The sequence below is a fragment of the Macrobrachium rosenbergii genome, chromosome 3 (assembly GCF_040412425.1).
Source record: "Macrobrachium rosenbergii isolate ZJJX-2024 chromosome 3, ASM4041242v1, whole genome shotgun sequence".
In the NCBI taxonomy this organism is placed as follows: domain Eukaryota; kingdom Metazoa; phylum Arthropoda; class Malacostraca; order Decapoda; family Palaemonidae; genus Macrobrachium; species Macrobrachium rosenbergii.
The window spans coordinates 69,472,464-69,487,670 of NC_089743.1; the positions used below are offsets into that span (position 1 = coordinate 69,472,464).

General features: G+C 35.7%; 1 protein-coding gene across 1 annotated transcript in view; it reads right to left on the bottom strand.

The window, feature by feature from the left end:
- Window positions 1-15,207, bottom strand: part of LOC136825207 (uncharacterized) — a 93,897-nt gene that overhangs the window by 23,736 nt on the left and 54,954 nt on the right. Inside the window, exons 16-29 of the mRNA XM_067081235.1 lie at window positions 13,659-13,888; window positions 11,857-12,046; window positions 11,441-11,668; window positions 9,152-9,318; window positions 8,910-9,037; window positions 7,364-7,460; window positions 7,134-7,259; window positions 6,898-7,009; window positions 6,584-6,760; window positions 5,089-5,282; window positions 4,813-5,005; window positions 4,659-4,729; window positions 4,455-4,547; window positions 4,179-4,359 (exon numbers count right to left, since the gene is read on the bottom strand). Coding sequence (XP_066937336.1) covers window positions 4,179-4,359; window positions 4,455-4,547; window positions 4,659-4,729; window positions 4,813-5,005; window positions 5,089-5,282; window positions 6,584-6,760; window positions 6,898-7,009; window positions 7,134-7,259; window positions 7,364-7,460; window positions 8,910-9,037; window positions 9,152-9,318; window positions 11,441-11,668; window positions 11,857-12,046; window positions 13,659-13,888 — 2,187 coding nt within the window. The remainder of the gene's footprint in view (window positions 1-4,178; window positions 4,360-4,454; window positions 4,548-4,658; window positions 4,730-4,812; window positions 5,006-5,088; window positions 5,283-6,583; window positions 6,761-6,897; window positions 7,010-7,133; window positions 7,260-7,363; window positions 7,461-8,909; window positions 9,038-9,151; window positions 9,319-11,440; window positions 11,669-11,856; window positions 12,047-13,658; window positions 13,889-15,207) is intronic.

The window sequence follows — 15,207 nt, forward strand, 5'->3', positions numbered from 1 at the left end:
AACAGACTTCCAAAGTCCAACAATTACAGATCTTGGATCTTTTCTCACACTCAGAAATCAGCTAGCAGTTTCTCCTTCCAGTATTGCATCACCAGCAAATTTTCTCTATGGTCTTCAAATCCAGGAATATTTTTCTAAGGAAAAATCAGAAAGTGAAATGCTGATGACAGCCCTTTCATCTCCACAAGTGCTGTCTCATTTCAACCCAAGATTACCCACTAGACTCCAAACAGATGCCCAACACCTAAAATGACAGAAATGCTCTGCTGCAGCAGCATGAGGTAAAGGGAAGCTGGTTCAGTTTGTTTCTCATTTTCTGAGGGACAAAAACTGGTTATGAAATAAATGAATTCCAGTTACTAAAACTATCCAATAGACTTTCTGGACCTACCACATTTTGATTTAGACATGGGATCATAAGCCTTATACTAAAGCTGTACGTACTATACTTTTTTTTATCAAGAAGTCTGTGTAGCATCCATATGTAATTTTAACTACACACTACAATAATATCAAGCTGAAAATTCATTCTTAAAAGGAAATTTTTGTAGGGATGTGTAGTCATACTGTCCTGAAAACTTTGAAAAATCTCCCTTTACAAGGCAAATGCCAAATCTTCACAAATGAGTGTGATACCTTAACACAAACTTGACACTAGTTTGATTAGAGCATTCACTAAAAGGATAAAACAGTAAAATCATACTCAAAGAATAGCTGTTACATTCCTAGGCATCAAATTACACTAGATATTTTGATAAGAACTGCAATCTAAGATGACAACATAAGCATGCTAGCCATTCAAAGGAATCAGAGACATTATTACAAGGTTAGACAGGCAGTTATCTCATTTGTTTCAGGATGAGCCACATCTAGCTTAAATTTCTCTGAATTCCAAGGTGCCTGATATTTAATGAAACCCAGTGAGATTAGGTCCTTTGAGTTCAGGTACAAATATAAGCAGTATTTGTCACCAAAAATGCAAGAATACTGTAGCCGAGTTACTCATATACCCCTAAACACCATAGACAACATAATCCTAAAAAGGTCCACATTATGCAATATACACCAATGGATTTAAGTAACAATACAGAGTGGGATATGCTGCAGTACCCCAAGACAAATCATATCAGTTCTCTCTACCAGATAATGCCTCAGTATTTACAGCCAACTTATGTGCAATTGCATCGCCATGAAAATAATTAAATAAGTTTTTAATTTTGTGATTTATGACGACTTCAGAAGCACTATAGAAACCATTCAAAGTTGTAATAAAAAAATATTGTACAACAAATTAAGTTTCCATTCCAAAAGTTGTGTAATACTGAAAAAAAACTGAATCATGTTGGACCCCTGCCCATCTAGGGATTATAGGAAATGAAGAGGCTGATAAAGCAGCTAAAACAGCAGTCTACATGAGAGCAAATGTAAACATCCCTATTAGTGACTATAAAAGATATATAAAAAAACAATCATTGTTAATAAATGGCAAAATATATAGAAAGCAGAACCTGAAAGTAATAAATTGAAACAAAATCCTGTGTTGGAAAATGGAGTTCATCACAGAGAGAGAGAGAGAGAGAGAGAGAGAGAGAGAGAGAGAGAGAGAGAGAGAGAGAGAGAGAGAGAGAGAGAGAGAGAGAGAGAGAGAGAGAGAGAGAGAGAGAGAGAGAGAGAGAGAGAGAGAGAGAGAGAGGTAATTCTGACACGTCCTTGAATAGGCCATACTAGTTTGACACATGGACACTTAATGAATAGTCCTCATGGCTCTTCTCCCAAATGCCCAGAGTTCTAAGTGTTATCAGTCAAGCATGTATTGTGTGAATGTTTAAAATATAACCTGCAGCAATTATCAAATTTTGGAAGTAGATCAATGAAGAAATAGTCAGAATCTTCTACATTTTCAATAATTCCAATTTTAATGTTCATGAGGAACTTTGATTTAATTAATATAAAAATAAGTAAATAAGAAAAATACAAAAACCCTTACGGTGTCTAATGAATTTTTTGAAAATTTTTAAGTGTTACTTATTCTGAATTTTAGTACTGTATACCTTTTTAGTGAGTATACATGGAAACATACATACTGTATAAATATGTTTATGTAAGAGTGTGTTCCAGTATGACAGCGTATGCCTTTATACAGTTTTTAATCTCGTTTTCACTCATTTATCACCATACCGAATCACCTATTTGCTCCCAGTGCTTGGCCTCTGGCCTAGACCTGGCATTTCATTCAAATCCTCTGGACCAGCCCTGTAAGAGCTGATAGCCTGCTCAGTGGTCTGGATAAACTATTTTAATAATATTAAACCACTTCCAATGACCATATACTTTTGTGTATAAGACGATCTTTAGATAAGACGAGTTAAAAAATTACAGCAAATTTTCATGAATTTATCTCACGTCTGTAGTATAAAATGACTGCTAAATTACAAAACCATCTGTGTATAGGCTAGCTTTTGCAACAACAGGTATCTTATGAAATATTGGTTATGTAAAGATATTACAAAAGCGGTTTTACTTACTGTATCCTTACAAATTCAAAATACTGTATATACTCGCGTATCATGTGGCTTTTGAAGACCTGATTTTGAAGCTAATTTTAAGGGGTCGCGTATGCAATATTCACATATTAGTACCGTATTATAAAATACAAACATATGAATCTTTTCCATGGATCTTTTAACAAGTTATCCTTTACTTCACTGTATCCAGTAATATTGTATGTATTCGCACATTACTAGTTGTATTGTAAAATACAAACATTGCAATCATGCGCCATTTGCAGTTTAGGTTTTGTGAACATTGACAACGATACCGTCCGGGAATTTTTGTTTCGTTATCAATTCAATTTTTGTTTAAAGAACCATGGGGGAAGGTTCCATCCCATTTGCCATACATTTTAAAACAGTAAAATGTGTTCTTTCATGCCCAGTAGTTCTGATTAAAATACTTTCATCTCCCAAATTATTTACGGTAGCATTTGATGGCATATCAAAGGTTTAAGAGTTTCATCCATGCTGCTGATGCACAATAATTCATAGTCATTTGTAACAACTATGATAACAGTTTATCGTACGATGGTTGAAATGCAAGCAAAACAGCTGTTATCCGATTCAGTTGTTCATAGCCATGGCCTAGACTGTGTTCATAGCAAAGCAGTAGTTTCTTGTTCGGTTGTTTAAGGCTGTACTCTTTTACGCTAGTATAACGTACCTAACGATACTTTTACCGTTCGCTTTTCCTTTTTCAACTTGCTTAACTAGAAGATGGTATAAAGAGATGGAGTAAAAGGTTAGTCCATAGTAATCTGGTCTCTCAAAAAAAGGAACTCGCATGATACAAGAGATACGAGATACAAAAATTTTTTATGTGAAAACTTGGCGTCGTACGATAAAAGAGATCACGCATTAATGAGTATATACAACAAACTAAATAAGGCGATTCATGCTTTTCCTACATGTTGCCTAAAAGGGAAACCATTGTTTTGTTTACATTTCATCGCCAATCATAAGCAACCCCCCAACAATAAGAAAGTATGATAATTATCATACAATTATCATTCGTATGACTGAATTGTTCTAAACAGTTATAGCCTGAATTTTTATTGGAAAATTATGTTAACCTAAATGTTATTGTTACCGTAATTACACTACGTTACCGAAAGATAAAGGTTGCTGTGAGTGCAACCATAACTCAATGTATTTTGTCAGCTGGCTGGCCTTGCATAGATAAAAGTTGATTTCACTGATATGGAATTATTCCTTGAATAGGCTATTTATTATTAAGCTATGCCAATAATATAAGAGGTAAAATGGTTTTATTACCTTTATTATTACTATTTCATAATGTGAATCTTTTCATGTATGTCAGTGGTTATTGCACCGAGGCCAAGGCTAGCCAACCGATAAACACCACTTGGAATTCAAGGTTTGATTTTTAGAATGGTAGTATAAGACGACCCCCAACTTTTAGCGGTGAATTTTATGATTTAAAGAGTCTTATACATGGAAAGATATGGTAATAAAGCAAGCAAAGACAGCACTTGCCTTTTTACACAACAGAATCATCTTCACTTTTCAAGACCACCACTGTATGTTATTGGTTTCCAATGCAAGCTGAACTAGACCAAAAGTGTCATTTGCACATTCTAAAATAGTAACTAAATCACTACTTACCAGTTATGATCTGGTTTGAGGACTTCAATACCAATTTGTCCAAGAAGTTATTGAAGTCTTGAGCACCAGCAAACATACCAGCAGCAGAATTGGCACTGCCTTTAATTACCAACCTACCCACTGTTACATCACTCCCTATATCCAACTTATCTGTGTCAGTTATAATGGCACCACTCTGAAGCTGAAAGATTAACTTTTATTAATATCAAGCAGGGGACATTTTGGAATGTGTGGAAAATTAACCTAAGATTGTGATGCCACTGATAAGTTTCTTACCTCTTTAAGATTGCATCCATCAAGAACATAATGATCAGACACCAGACCATCCAAGATATTTACATCTTGCGTAAATGTCACTGTACCAGACACCTGAGAAACAATTATGTAATTAAAAATGAAAAGCTAAAAACCATGAAAACTTCATATATTAATCCTCCTTTCCTCAAGAATAAAAGCCATAAACCATCCTTGCTTACTTACATTTCCAACCATATCAACAAGAAGAATTGAAGCCATATCAACTCCATCAATGACAGGTGCAAATAAGGCCTCTGGAAAAAGTGAAGGAATAGATTAAAAATGTTTTACAAGGAGTTCTATTCTGCATTCATACAGCACATTTACAAGTACTTACTAGCTTTCACATCTTGACTGAATGTGTAATAGGCACTTATAATTTGCTCTCCAGAACGTGTCAAGATTCTTGAGGCTAGAAGAGCAATATCAATCCCATTGATTGTAGAAGGATTAAAGTCTCCCGCTATTTCAACACCTTGTGTAAAGACCTTACGTCCACTGATCAAACCACTGTAATCTAAGGTCACAGCCTGCAAGATAAAGTTCATCAGGGTATGAATGTACATTCAAGTTTAATGCAACAATTACCAAAATCATTTAAAAATAAACTTACATTACTGAGATACTCTGTCCAATTCTTTCCATTTACAGTCTCCAATGTCAATCCTCCTAAGAATTCGACATTACGGTCTACCAACAATCTACCATCAATAACTTGAGGGACTGCAGAATTCTTCAACAGGACTCTTGATTGTAGCTCATTAATGTTAATGCCATCTACATCTCCACTCACATACAACTCTTTTACTGTAAGAAAAATAAACACATTTTTGTACCAACTCATTACTACTCACACACTGCTGTTTGGTATGGAATGAAAAAATTTAGGTCTGTGCTGAAAGGGAAACTGGAGAGTAACAAGTGTTAGGAGAGGGCAGAAAGTAAAAGGGAAGAGAATCTGAATGAAGGTATAATAAAAGGAATGAAAAGAGCTGCAGGTAAGTGCCAAAGGGATGCTGCAAAGAACCTTGAGTAATGCCTAAAGTGCACCATGAAAGCGCTACCCCTCTACAGGGGTATTTGGTACCCCTAAAACTACTCAAGGACTAAACCTTTTGCAGAAACCATTAATACAAACTGGGTCTGACAATGTAAAAAATTACCATCTGACAGGTTAAGAGAGTGATAAACTAAGATCACCAGTAAATTCAACTGACATAAGGATGTCCTGCAACAGCTGAGGGACTATACAGTAATTACAGCCAAGATTATGACAGACACTAAGGATCAACTTATACACAGGATGCCACTTTTTGATTTATTGCCGAGATTGGTCCACTTATGATGCAGTTATTTATATTTCTATCAGGAGAAAAACTTAACACTATGTAAAAGTGAGTGAGAAAGTCTTATTCAAGCCACTCATCACTATTATGTCTTTTCTGCCAGTTTACCACACAACAGCTAGCATAAACTACAGCTGAAAAATGTTTTTGACTTTGTATAAATACTATCGCTCTTAACTTGCATTTCAGTTTTTTTGCATTTTAATATTTTCTACAGATAACTTACCTGCCAACTTTAAATTTTTTTAATGTATTCTAAAACTAGTGTTCTGAAAACACACCTAAATCAGCAACCATCCAAATATAATTACCAATGAAAAAAAAAAAAAACTGCTACTAAAAAAAAAAATTTAATGTAACACAGGATAAAGTCTAACCTATTGCATACCCTTCACTTTTGTGGACACTAATGCTACTTAGCCATCTCACTATATGGATATACATTTTGTGAGCAAAGGTTTATTCAACCTGGATCCTACTGCAATCCTATAATTATGGCTAAATTATCATTAAATGACCCATAAGTCACTTGTCAAGTTTCCACTGGATTTGAAAAATCTGATTTACTTTTAGCTCAACCTGACTGTGCTTTTACTCAGTTCTGTTACAAGACTCTTAGAATAAACTGTTAAAACAGTTTCCTAAACTGTTAAAAAGAATAATTATTAGATATGTGGCAGCATGAAATGTGCATTACATGGACCATGTACATTTCAGCAGTCATCTATTACCAGCCATACAAGTTAACTCCAAACCCCTTACCATTGACCTGGCCTGTAAACTGCAAACCACCACCACCAGTGATAACTGCATCTTCATCAAACAATACTAAATCTGCTGCTGCTGCTGCTACATCAAGGCCATTCAAAGTTTTCACAGTCAGATCTCCATTCATTTCCAGTTCTGTTATGGTAGTCGTGGACAAGAATGTCAAGTGACCTGTCAAAAAGTCAAATCAGGATCAATCTTCTTACCTTATTAAAAAAATATTTTTCTCCCACATCCTTATTATCACTAGCAACAGAATAAGAAAATATACTGAAGACAAAATGAAGACAAAATATCTTAAGCCAAACCTTTATGAGGTATAGTCTGATCTAGTCTCAACAGGTCTTTTGAGATATCAATTCCATTCAACTTTCCACCAAGATCTAGGTCTCCAATAATGGTTACCTTCCCAGAGAAAGTCTGCAATAAGATTATGTCAATAAGCAATGGTTTATTCTGTTTGTTAAAAAAATTTCTCAAACACCTCAAGTTCAACATTCTAAACTGTAATTACTGTATCTAAATACACTCAGATATTACATACTTTCTGTCCAGTTATAGTCTGCTGACCAGTAAGAGTAACTACTTTCTTTGCAAATTCTGAAACATCAATGCCATCAACAGTCTTGCCTGGGTCTAATACTATGTTTCCTTGCACTTCAACATTACCCTGAAATTAAACATGTTCTTTATTATTAAAATAAACTATAAATTGATTAGATTCAATATCATATCTGCATAGAACCTACCAGTTCAAAATAACTTTTAGCTCACCTGGAATGTATAGCTACCAGTAATTACTTCATTTCCATAGTTATGAAGATAGTCTGCCAAACTGCGACCATTCAGCGTCGATGCAGAAAGTGGCCCACTTTAAGAAGTCAATCATAAAGCACCATTAGTTTAGTCCATTCACAAAGACTTAGAAAATTTGAAAATTTTCACCTTATGCTATTACAGTACAATCCATAACACATTTTGATTCTCTGATCTCAAACAAAAACATTTATGATATCTGTAACAACATTCTATAAGGGCTACATTTGCCCTAAACTTTATTTCAAATTTTGCAATAATTTTACCCTACTTCTGTCTTTTACACTTGCAGCTTTATCTAATCCATGCTTCAACCACTACTTTTAGTCTCAAAATCTGCCACTTGCAGCTATTTTAACTCATCACATGCCCTAACCATCTCTGTTTTGCACCTCTATATCCCCAATAAGGACCAATAATTAACCTGGCAGCAAAAATTATAGAATTTTCCACCTCCTTTTAGTTTTCTACAGCAGCACAAGTATTTGAGTTTCATAAGCTCACAAGCAGAAAAACCACTAGTAGTCTGGCAGTCTCTTCCCATTACATGGGCTAATGTTACTACAAGCAAACCATCTTGTAGCCCTCTATTTACACAGTTGCAAGGTTAACTCTACCTTTAAAATAATTGCTTTTCAAGTTCGAAATGTCTTATTACCTGGCACTAACAAGTTATGGCATACATTTCAGTATCATGCAATTTCACCTATGGTCTGTTCACTTGCAGCATGCAAGTTTCTAAACTTATAAAATCATGATCAGGCTACATGCAATACCCTACTACAATTAGTTTGGTAATAGTTTAGCTTCAGTTGTACATTTATCCATGCTGCAGCTCTACTTTTCTTTACTGGTCTCTCTCCAAGACTTGCCCATCTGACAACAGCATTACTCACCACCCACCCCTCTTCCCCATTTTCCCAAGGCTGAACACCATGTCACCACCTGTTACAATTGGTACAGAGTGCAATTTTGTCACATTTTCTGCAAAACAACCACTGTACCACTTTGACTGTACACTTTAATTTGCTTCTTTTCTAGTCACCTTGAAGTTTGTTTGGTTTACATTGTTTTCAGTTTCTCCTCTCAATTCCACCCTTCTAGGAAATTCCAACACTTAACTGAAGTCAGCACCGTCATCTGCTTAAAAACTCCCATGGGCCCACTTCTCTGCCCTCTGTAGCTTTTCCATTCTAAAACCTAGAATTATCCAAGTTTCTTCTTATCAGAATTTCTACCACTTCTTTGCTTCCCCCACCCCCACCCTGCACAACAATCCACCATACCACATTTATAGTGCCTACTTCTAATGAAAAAGTCTTTACCACATAGTGCCTACTTTCAATGAAAAAGTTATCTTCACTTCCCCTAAGATTCTTAGCAACATCCTTCACAAGCTGCTGTTCAAAAGAAAAATAAACATGTTTATACAAAATTCAAAACTCTTCAGTGTAGCACCTGAGACTTCCAAGATAAACTGCAAAATCATAACCATGATACTTACTTGAATACTGCATTAGTGAAATGTACTGGATTTGATATAATCTGATCTTTAGACTTGCTCCAGTATCTATTCTCTATACCATCCAATATCAAGCCATTAATACTCTTGACATTGATATCACCTGTAATCTGTTTAAAATTGTCTTAGATGTCAACTCAAACTATCTTCACATGCAAATAAGCTAAGCATATAAATTTCAGTTTTAGGCAATACAGTACAATATATCTTTTATATTGACTTACATTTAGAGATCCTGTAAAAGAAACACTTCCGGGTATAACAATTTTTTTCAGGTTAGTTTGCCTCAAACCCAGTGCCGAGGGGTCTACTCCATTCACAGTACCTCCATTTTCCATAAGAACTCCATTTGGACCAGTCACCTCAACAGACTGGGTAAATGTAATACGTCCTGTTTTAATAGAATAATTCCATTTAAACTGTTATACATCACAAGTTCTACAATGCAAAAGCTAAAGCAATTCAAAGACATTTTCAAGGTGTACCTTATATACAAGTTACATAGTTTCCCTGTACAGATCATAGTTACAAATTCACAAATTCAGTAGTTCACTATAATTAGCTGTTTAATTACACTTTCATGAAATTTTGGCCGTCAAGCCAAGCAATTGGGCACTGTCAGCCATCAAGTGCTCAAGACAGCAAAAGGAGGGCATTGGAATAGTTTGACAGCAAGATGGACCCAGAAAATATGGCTACCATCGTGTAATTATTTTGCAACACATTTGAATTTTAGTGGAAAGCAGCAAAATAAAATGAATTAGCAATAAATAGCAATCAGGAAACTCTTCAGACCTCAGATCAGTGTGGGGGTGGAATGGCAGCTGACCCCAAAAATTGTGTGATAGAAAGGACTACTGTTCATCCTGGGTAACCCCAGCCCAGTACATCTTACTAGATGCTGGCCAAGCTGGTCACATCAGATCCAAGTTTTAAATACCTAAAAATCATTGAAAAAGAAATACTCACTAGTTGGAGCTTTATGATATGTAAGATGGTGAATTTACTGTTATGACAGTGACAAAGATTTAGATTTATGGGAAGGCTTACAATAGAATATAAAATTTAAGCCAAAGGCCAAGCACTGGGACCTATGAAGTCATTCAGTGCTGAAAAGGAAATTCAGATTATAAAGGTTTGAAAGGTGTAACCGGAGGAAAACCTAACAGTTGCACTATCAAACAACTGTTAGGAGAGGGTGGATAGCAAGACAGATTTTGAATGGAGGTACAGTAAAAGGAATGAAAGGGATTGCAGCTAGGGGCCAAAGGGATGCTGCAAAGAAACGTAAGCAATGCCTACAGTGCACCGAGTGAGGCATACTGATGGCACTAACCCCTACATGAGAGGGCGAGAGGAGGGGGGGAGGCTTAGAGATGCTATACACAGGCAATGATGCTAACAATTATGAGGATTATGAAGATAATGATGATAATAATGATGCAGAAGTGGTAAGTGTGCAACAGATAAAAAAAACTATCAATCTGGTGGGTGGTCTTTCATTTGTGGTTCAATCCCACAGCAGCAGTCTTCAGGTGGTCAGGCAACAATCTTCAATAATTTCCTTATTTGAAAGATTGGTTGATTAACAAATCAAGTGATAGTTCACAAATTCCACAAAATGAAATCCTGGTTGCCAAGGTAGGTAGCCAACTATGGATCTAATGAGGGCTCATACATTTGCAGTTGCTGCTTTTCTAGGCTTGCAGATGACCCAATTTTGAACTCACTTTCATGGTCCACTTTCAGGGAATGGTTGCCCACAGTAATTTAATAGGTGCCAATCTTGTATGCATATTTGTGTATTCAGCTAGCCTTCCTGGCACTTTTAAAATATCTGCAACCTATATCTGTCAAGAGTATTCATACTTTATGGGGCATAGAGTCTCTTAGCTAAAATTCAGATCCCAGTAACTTGTGCTGGACTGGTTAATGGTAGTTCTTGACTAAATATCCTGAACCTGGATCATCAAATGTGTGACAATCTGGGTTGTCTGCACACCTCAAAATAGGTAGCAAATTACTAATGAAGCATTTTGGTGAATCACATTCATTAGATAGGATACTTTTCCATGCAACAAGGCCTTCACCTGTTAAGACATCAGTTACCATTTGAGAGATCAGCCCATCTGCTTTCGAATACAAATTTTCCTAATGGCCAAAAGCACACAAGCTACCAAAGGCAGTTTTTTTATGATTAACTACAAATACATGGCCACTCAACAATTTTAGCTTTAATGATCCCTTTTTTGTTTAAATGTTTTTAAGGCAACCTTTGCATCTCTCCATGCATTAAATTCTTTACAGCTGAAGAGACTATGTTAAAGGTAGGAAGTTCCATTAAATTCCTTTTTTGATGCTTCCAGTTACAGCACAACTTTTCTTAACAGTTGCTTACAGTAGTACAGAGAACTTCAATGAAAAAAGCCACAGTAATCACACATTGAAATTATAAAAATCACAATAAACCAATGACTTGTAAAATCTGTCATAATACTTGCATCTCTTCTTACCATTAATAGTCTGCTCCTTGTCAAGCAATGCCACATCCTGGCTGAAATCCAACCCATTTATATCATTTGATATCAGTGAACCAAGGATTGTAGCATCTTTAAAGAAGTACATTCCAGTGATTGGAGTAGGAGAGTTCAAATCCACCACATCTGACCATAAAATTCCATTGATTGTATCAGAAATCAGTGAACCACTGATAGTTAAATCAGAGTTATAGATCAAGTCCCCTGAAAAAAAAAAAAAAAAGCATATTCTTACCTAGAATTACAGAACAATGAAACTCCAAATTATAATAATGGTATACAGTATAACCTATAATAATACCATACAGTACATCCTTAAGTGTTAAATTTCAGTATCTTTGCAAGACAACATTTTAATATATACCTCAAAAATATCTCAAAAAAAGACAAACCAGCAATTCTATAGTCGCCTGTTGTCTTCACAGCACTGTCATCAAGCTTCCTGAAATCCACTCCATTTATTGTTGCTGCATCTACATTACCTCGAACTTCAACTCTGTCAAAGGTGTACTGCCCATCAAGGGCTTGAAGACCAGGGTTATTCTTGAAAATTACTTTGGAGGCCAACTCCCTGATATCAACCTATCAAAAAAAATACTTGTAAACATCAAATTATAGTCACCTGACATTGTGACTGTCTCAGTTACCACACTGAGCAGCAAATAAAGATGGTAAAATATATGTACTAAAATGTTGCAGAGGCCCAACTTTTGCAACAAAAAGCAAAATTAACTTGAAAATTACTTTGGTTACGATTGTCAGCTCGAGGAAAAAAATTTAAACCTACACTGAAGGTTAAAACTTGCTCTCTCTTTTATGAACCTTAGAGATTATATATTTGCCCTTCCCACCTCAAGACTCAAATATACTCATATCCCACGGACTGGCATAAAAAAAAATCAAGCACCTGACAGTCACAGCCCTATTGCTGTATCTTCATGTTCACAAAAACATTTTATCTGTACCCAACAAGTTACCCATTCTTGTCAAGTATTTTTCAATTTCCTAATATCGGGTACAAGGTCTACATAAAACTACCTCCCAGAAAGTACATAGTTCTATTGGCATAAATCTAAAACATTAAAATCAAAATGAAAACCCATAGGCATTCATGCCATTTCAACCAATTTGTGATTGCCTAAGCTGATTTGTGATTACTTTGGACAAGGATTAAATTTTTAATGCCATACCATATAAATAAATTGGAAGAGCATAACGTAGTTTACCTAAATATGATGCATATGTGTATATATAAAGATACTTGCTGTATGTAGACATGTGCACATGGACACTGAAGAGCAAGTCAAGTTCTGATGCAACATAGCTAGGCAGTTTATATTGATACTTTATTTTGTAACCTGTCAAAGTTTTTCAGTTCACTGGTATAGTATTTAAACTTCAGAAAATCTAAGTGAAAAAATGACATGAAGCAGTCAAGGATTAAGGCCCACTCAGCGCTCCCACCTCAAATACTTAGCCTAGCCTACCTCCCCACCCCCAACAATGCTCGGCCACTCAAACGTGATAAACTAAAAAGTGTTTGAGACAACAGTGCTTTTAGGCCACTTGAAAAGTCAAACACCTGCCAACCCTTCCCCATCTAACCCACCTGGCTTTCAAATTCCATATTACCAAATAAGCATGTTAATAATCTTTTCAGTTAGCTTTATAGAATTTAATTATTAGAGCAACTGATCAGCTACTAGCAGATTCAAAGGCATCCTAATTTGGTTTCTCAGCTGGAATAACAACAACTGCTCAGCTCGTGTTACAGCTCCCATATCTTATCACTGTACTTTCTCCCATATCTTATCACTGTACTTTCAAAAGGAAGACAAAATTTTTTGGTGGGTGCTTGGACCTTCCATCTAAGGTCCTAAGGTACTACGTAACTTGTCTTCCCCAGGGGCAAAAGATTCAGATGAGAGAATTTCTCTAATTCCTAGCAACAAAGAATTTACATTATGTATGTCTTCCATTAGGACCAAGATCAAAAGCAATCAGATTCACAAATTCTCAAACTTTTTTTTAGCTAGAGGCAACTGTACAGCTCTGGTCTAGTTCTGTTGCAACTTGAAAATTATTACCAATTACAGTCTCCCACTACTCTAGCACCTTAATGCATACAGTTAACAATCATGGCTTGCAGTTTTCTACTAAAACAGATAAACTGAGGTTCAGTTTGAATGCTTACCCCATTGATGAGATCAGCAGACAGTTCACCAGTTACTTTAAGGTTTGTGAAAATTTTCTTGTCAATAAAAGTAACATCAGACCCTTGAGTAACAATGGTTGAAGTGTCTATGCCATTAATATCCACCGAGAATCCATTGCAAAGATTATTACATATCTCACCAACAACAACAGAGTTGTATGAATGATTCCCAGTTACAAGTTGGTTTGGAACACTTCGTCGCATAAGTTCTGGAATATTAAATTTATTAAAGATAGTAATTTCCTTACAGTAATTTGCAAAGTGAATTAAATCTTATGGTTACAGTTACTCCCCTATAGTCATTTTCAGAACAAAATTTACTTAGTTAAGACTAAATCTATCATTGGTATACTGTACAGAGGTGGTACAAAAAACTTCAACTAATTCTTATTAAGAATTTATCATGCCCACCAAGCTAATTGTAACTTTGGAATACTCAAGAAAATCAAGCAACTCAAGAGCCCATTATTGTTATTTTGCCACCAGGTTCAGACAAATCAGGTTTCAGAGGTTGCTGAATTTCCCATGAGGGGAAAATCAAACACCTTCACAAAAGGTCTCTTCAAATTAAAACACTGAAAACCTAACAATTTGGAGCAGTTCATTTTTTCCATAACTACCATGCCAGAAATAATTGGGATTAGGTAAACACAGTTCCACCTCAACTTGCTGGACAATCAAGAGTGCCTCTCCTAGTAAGTAATGAAATCAAGTTATGAAATTATGACTACAGTACACTCACGCAACCTGATTAGCTTACAGTAGACATCAGTCTCACTTAAATACCTTATCCCAACTCACACTGTCAGCTTGAATTATTAGTCTATCATTCAATTTCAGAGAAATTGGAAAAAGCATTTTGTATGTTTAGAAATTTAGATTTCTCTGAAAAGAATTGTAAAATACACATTTTGCAATAGACAAAAACAATCTCCTCAGATTTATGCAGTTGACAAATTTTCAATCTTTGCATTTGTGCGCGCACATTTTCAATCTTTGCATTTTGTGCGCACATTTTCAATCTTTGCATTTGTGCGCACATTTTCAATCTTTTGCATTTTGCCACACATTTCAATCTTTGCATTTGCGCACATTTTCAATCTTTGCATTTGCGCACATTTTCAATCTTTGCATTTTGTGCGCACATTTTCAATCTTTGCATTTTTGTGCGCACATTTTCAATCTTTGCATTTTGCGCGCACATTTTCAATCTTTGCATTTTTTGCGCACATTTTCAATCTTTGCATTTGTGCGCGCACATTTTCAATCTTTGCATTTGCGCCGCACATTTTCAATCTTTGCTTGCACATTTTCAATCTTTGCATTTGCGCGCGCACATTTTCAATCTTTGCATTTGCGCGCGCACATTTTCAATCTTTGCATTTGCGCGCGCACATTTTCAATCTTTGCATTTGCGCGCGCACATTTTCAATCTTTGCATTTGCGCGCGCACATTTTCAATCTTTGCATTTGTGCGCGCATTTTCAATCTTTGCATTTTTGCGCGCACATTTTCAATCTTTGCATTT